The sequence below is a fragment of the Centroberyx gerrardi genome, chromosome 7 (genome assembly GCF_048128805.1).
Source record: "Centroberyx gerrardi isolate f3 chromosome 7, fCenGer3.hap1.cur.20231027, whole genome shotgun sequence".
Lineage (NCBI taxonomy): Eukaryota > Metazoa > Chordata > Actinopteri > Beryciformes > Berycidae > Centroberyx > Centroberyx gerrardi.
In genome coordinates this window covers 19,691,529-19,697,528 of record NC_136003.1, presented here as the reverse complement: position 1 = coordinate 19,697,528, position 6,000 = coordinate 19,691,529, and the positions used below count along the sequence as shown (strand labels likewise).

Genomic DNA, 6,000 nt, shown 5'->3' with positions numbered 1-6,000 from the left:
GTAACCATTAATTATTTGAAGATGCATGCATGTAATGTGCAGGCCGCATCTGCAATTTCAATCAGTGAGTAGGAGACCCCAAGAGAAAGAATTCGGAGAACCTCTGATGTGGACGATCTTACCCCGAATAACCCTTTGATTTTTACCTTCATGTGTGAATAATGTTTTAATCATCACAAAATGAGTCAAACAACAAGAACTTCTTTCATACAAAAATAGTGCTCTTTATTATAAATTACTGAAATGTTCATAGAAATATAAATATGTGCAAAGTTGTATCAGTCTGCTTGCTTCGTCTAACTTCTCAAATATCTTCAAGCATCCACAGCCAGTGGTTTGGCTGGCAAAGTTAGTACATCTTTATAAAAGACAGGGAAAAAACAGATTTGCCATTTCATCTTCGCTAATGTAAACATTGTCTTGTTTTAAGGAAAGAAGGTAAAATAAGACAAATCTGGATTCTTCTCCTTATTAGGGGAAGAGAGATTCTCATATTTAATACATTCAGTTGCAAGCAATGAGTATCCTGCCTGTGCCACAAAAACTACCACATTTATATGGGTATATTTCCTCACTACTGAAGGCATACAAAAGTGACTCTTAGGATGTGTCAGGATCTATATCTTTAGATCTAGAACTTTGAAGCAGTGATATTGTTCTCTCAAGTAAGATCCTGTTGGATTCAGTCATGTTGTTCTACCAACAAACTGTTGTCTAGTTCAGGCAAGTTTGGCATAAACCCTTCAAATGAACAAACTATCACAAACATATCTCCTCTCCACATTTTCTTGTCTAAAAAGGTCCCCATTTGGTATTGATGCTCTTTGTTTTAACTTCAGTAACATTCGGATAAAAAGTTCAGCCTTTTCCTCTCATGGTGGGCGCAAATATGCACACACACATACACACACACACACACACAACTACAAGGCCATCAATGTCCACTCATTTGTAATCTGGATTCCTGTTCGTCTGTGAGTTTCCAGCGTATGCCTGGTCAGAAATCTCAGAAGGATCGCAAGAGGGAATGCTGGGCCGACGTGTCTAATACATCCAGGATCAGGGTCGATTGTGTCTATGACTATCATCCAATGTCAGCAAAAGCCGGTCCAGTCATAAAAGCCGGCCCAGCTTTAATGGATGAATAATTTTCTGAGGCTGATGTGTGTGCTTGACAGTCCCACAGCACCATGGTTAGCAGCAGTGGGGGGGGAACTCGTGCGTCATCAGAGTCTAGACGGCCGACTGTGAGCCTCACTTAAGTTTTCAGTAAGTTCTCCGTCACACAGTGAGGCTTTAGGAGGATGGTGGCGTTGTTGGCTCTCTTTCACACCAATCTATAGCAGCTTTCTGTTGGCCCTCTCGGCGAGTTAGTCCTCAATCTGGAGGCTCTTCCTGAAATGTGGAACCGGAGAGATTGATGCCCACTTTTCTTTGAGGACTATCCACAGCCTCATCAGTACAAAACTGCTCCTTCTGACAAGCTCAGTCCTGGGCTTCCGCTTGACATACAGATCAAGCCTCCTCTGTGACTCTGCCAGCTTGTCCTGCTCCATCTTTACTCCACAGACACCGACACTGCTGGCAGATTGTCTTCCCACCTGCTAGGAAGTTTCTTCATTACACTGTTAAGTCTCTGCCCTTCGAGAGCATCAGTCCGTCCCGAGCTTCTAGATAGGAGCGTCGTACTCCTGGAGGAACTCCTTGAGAGGATGTGGAAGTTGGTCTCTCTTGGTAGATATGTCCAGGTGTCCGTTAACCGTTTTCCTGCACAGGTGCTGCAGGGTGGACAGGCTGGAGGAGAGTGGCTTTATGAGCTCCAGAGGGATCTTCTCCCCTCCGGAGTAAATGTAGTAGATATTTCCGCTGCGCGTGTTCCCCACCGACAGCGCCGCTTTGCTCTGGGGCATGTAGTAATGCACCAGCTTGAGGACACAGTCAAAGTGGGGGACGGACTGAATGCTCTTGGGCTCCGTTTGCAGAAAGAAAGAGCCCGAGTCGCACTGGATACGCAGGTTCTTGGTGCCCGACGCCGTCTTGACACTGAGGGTGAACAGGTGCCGGTTGTCCGAGCTGTCCCGGACGAGGAAGGTGCCGGTGGACTCGGACGCCAGCATGGCGTTGGCCTCTTTGCCATTGATGGGGCCCCAGTAGAAGCCGCTCTCCTGGAGCTTGTGGGCCGTGGCGAGCACCATCTGGTACTGCGACTTGGTGAAGGTCTTGTAACGGTGAGACAGCCGCATGCTGGCGTCGAAGGGGCTGCTGCTCATTGCGGAGTTAAACTTGCTGTGAGTTACCATGGCGCTGTGCCCGCACTCTAGGCTGCCTGGTGAGCGCTGAGCACCACACAGACAAGAGAAGAGGAGGTGGGGTCAACCAGAGGTTAACAGCTCCCAGGAGGGGGAGGGCAAGACGAGGACAGCTGCTTCTAGGTCAGCTGTCAGTGCGTCTGGAAATGAAACACCTGAGGAGATGACAGAGAAGTGAATTAGAGCAGCTGAACATTGTGAGCATAGGATTTAAACTTTAACATGTAGCACTGATCAACATACTGTAATAGCCATTAGAAAGACTGTTACAATTTATTCTGTCCATGTTTTAATTACACGCCGATATGATAGTCCAGATCTGATTTATTTATAGTGATAGGGTGAGGAGTAATGTGATAGGCTACTGTTCGACCCATGCAGCTCTTGGGGAAAGATTATGCTTTGGTTATTCCAAATGTGGAAATGAATCATGTTTCTAAAAAAGCTCTCTGGTTATATTGGGGAAATTGCCCCAGAGTGCCCTGACTGTTTTTTTTTTTTTTTTTTTGTCCTCTAGAAACAAGAGATGACCCAGCTGGAGCGACTCCACTCCAAGACAGTTCTCTTACTGGCAACACACTGGAGTGGTTTTACATTTTTCACGTCTTTTTTTTTTTTTGGTTTGCTTTTCTTTTTAACTAATCCAGAGATCAAAGCTCAGTAAAATATTTACATTTAAGTTCTAGCAATGTTGGGGAAACTTGGAAACTTTTTTTTTTTTTTTTATCTGCCCTCGGGAATCAGGCACCACGGTCAGTTCCAGTAAAGACAACGTAATCCCGATTGCGCAATGTAGGCTACATATTATGACCGGTTCCACTGTACAAATTTACTCATTTAGAAAAAAAACCCACTCATGAAACTACTTATTTACTTTAAAATTAAAATACATTTAAATAAGAATGTGACATAAAAGCGATCCTCACCTTCACTGTTTCTCCAAACTTGCAACTTTAAATTATATCCAAGTGTTTCAGTCGCTGGTTAATGTAGTTCACAGCGGTCCAGCGTCTGTCGGGATGAAACAAATGTATTTCAAGGTATTCTCGGCTATGCACTTGAGAGTTGTGACTTGTTTCCTCGGTGTGCTACAAGCCGTGCTGCCGCGTTGCTCTGTTGCTTGTTAGTGAAGTGGTTGCTACCGAGTAGCGTTCATATGTGTCGGCAGCAGATCGCTCCTCCCCCCTTCCAGTAAAGGCCTCTTTTGGCAGATTGACAGGAAGCTTTTTTTTTTTTTTTTTTTTTAAGGATTCCTGGTATGAGAAGTCCCCTCCCCCTGCTATTCCTCCAAAATGAAGTTATGGAGAGAGTTCCAAGCAGCAAGTTTTCCTTTAGTAGCCTTTATCTCCATAGTGATATAAAGATGCATTTAATAATCACATTATAATAATCCTTTTGAATAAACTTTCATCAGAATAGAGTATAGTTTTAGAATCAGCTACAGATGGAGAAAATCACCTGATGCAAATCTTTTTTTCTTGAGTTCAACTTTACCATTAACTGTGAGGTTATGTGATATTTTCTTCATTGTTGAGACTCTTAGTGTAATGCCTTCCACAGGAGCGCTTACAGTATAATAGCAGCTCTGCTCAGTTCCCTATAGAGGGCGCCAGTATTTTTGGCTTCACAACTGGGACATAAAAACATTTTTATTTTTTTATTTTTTTTCATAAGCAACAGCTGGTGGCCAAAGCCAGGATAGTACTTCCCATTGCTGTGGAGGTTTATGTCTTTTTTTTTACAACAGGCACCCTGCAATGGTTATGATCATATTTTATGAGTGTTTCAAAGTTCCTGACATTCTAGTTATTACCCTAAGTTCCATTTAAAAGAAAGGGGTTATAAAACGAGGAAGGTGTCTCTTCCCAAATACAGTATGTTAGCATCTCATTGAATATTTAAATATCTATATGTTGTATTATTAGTAGACAAGATCATTTTTTTGTAGTATATACATTTTTTTATTTGGGGGTGGGGGGGTGGGGGGGGTGAGAGCATTACACAAACATCTCCCTTCCCCCTGCTGACTCAGCTATGACCGCTGTGAGCCTCAGGTGGTTGGTGCAGATTAACTCCAGGCTAAGCAGTCGTGTCAGACCTTGCCCTGGTTTACTCATCGGTCTTTTAGGATGCAAACCCCAGTAAGTGAAAACCCAAGGTGCGGCTGAACAGCAGAAACAACAGCAGCAGCCCCATCACATCAGAAGGGTACAGCGTGTCTGTTTTGGTGTTAGTTTTACCAAACCTCGGCTGGGACAGGGAGGGGAAGGGGATTGACGCCACACAGCCTGATGGGCTCTTTGGTAAATGCCCAGCTGTGTCCACAGAGGTGAGTCAGGTGTTGTCTGATTCAGACCACCAGCACAGTCTGATTCCCCTACCCCCATCTGGGGGTAGGGGAGCACTAGGATAACCCTATGACAGTTCACTTGTTTCCAGAAAATCTATTGCGTCATCATTGTGAGCCACGTCCTCAGCGTCCTAATGATCCCTCCTGGGACCGTCATGGAAGTGAATGGGAGGGAAGGAGCAGTGAGTTGGCTCGAGTGGGAAAGAGAAACTCCCACATAGCACAGTGTCTTAGCACATTGTGTATCCATAGAAACCACAGGCATCATTACAGCATTTTAAATACTTTTATTTGGATAAACAATTACTCTCTGCAGCACTGTCATTTCCCAGCTAGAGTGCTTTCTGTGATGGAGGGGGAGGGAGAGACCTTTTAAATGTTTAATCGCTATATTTAAGGGCAGCAAGGAGGAAGACATCGAGAGGAGACCTAACTGCTGCTAGACATCAAGACTTGAAAAAAAAAAAAAAAAAAATTCAAAGACAGTGTGTACTTAACCAGAGGTCAACCCTCAAATGGCTGGTCAGTCAGGCCTGCTGACAAACCAAATGACCTGGATCTGAGAAAGCTTCCTATTATTCTTTGTTGTTGTAGTCCGCTGTGGGCCTCTGGACAAACATCTGAGGCACAGGGTGTGAGGCTTGGCAGAAATTACTTGGCTCTCTTTCTCTGTGTGTGCGTGTGTGTGTGTGTGTGTCCGTGTGTGTCTTTTATTTCTAGTAGGTTTACAGTACATCAGTAGAAAACCCTAACACATTTTGTCTTCTTATTAATATTTCTGTGCTTGTATCCAGGCTCTATTTACTGTAATTTAATATCTTTCCATATCTTTATCTATCTTTCCAAGTGTGGCGCATTAAGTGAATAAATGTAAATTCACAAAAATTCATTCCCACGTAAAAGTGAATGAATCTGTCCTGTGTTGGAGGATGAGACCAGGTCTTGCGCAGCAGTTTGGTGGTCTGAGGCTGCTCAGTGGAAAAGGCAGCTGTTTAGGTTTTCCCACACTGACTCAGAAATTTACTCTAGCTCATGGTTCCCGTAAGCCGACTGGGCATAGGGGGGAAAAGAGGGAAAAAGGCAGAATTCTCTATTGAAAAGAGGAGCGAAAAGCACAAGAATGTTATTCAACAAAATATTTTTGAGTTCGTTGGTTTAGCAATATTTGACCGAGCAGCGAGATCTTTTAAAGAGCTTTGTGTGTTTTGCCAATTTTATGAGATTATTTGTGGTCTTAGCAATTACAAAGGCGCCGCTTATTGTTTGTACAGCTGAATACAGCGAGCCCCGAATTCAGGTTGAGTGTACAACATCTGAGCAAATAATGTTATTTATCGAATG

The 6,000-nt window shown here is 43.7% G+C and overlaps 1 protein-coding gene across 1 annotated transcript; it reads right to left on the bottom strand.

The window, feature by feature from the left end:
- Positions 1–200: 200 nt before the first annotated feature.
- Positions 201–3,435, bottom strand: socs3a (suppressor of cytokine signaling 3a). The gene is made up of 2 exons (XM_071924271.2): positions 3,236–3,435; positions 201–2,464 (listed from the first exon to the last, which is right to left on the bottom strand). The coding sequence occupies exon 2, from the start codon at positions 2,298–2,300 to the stop codon at positions 1,671–1,673; it is 630 nt and encodes a 209-aa protein (XP_071780372.1). The 5' UTR covers positions 2,301–2,464; positions 3,236–3,435; the 3' UTR covers positions 201–1,670.
- Positions 3,436–6,000: the final 2,565 nt, after the last annotated feature.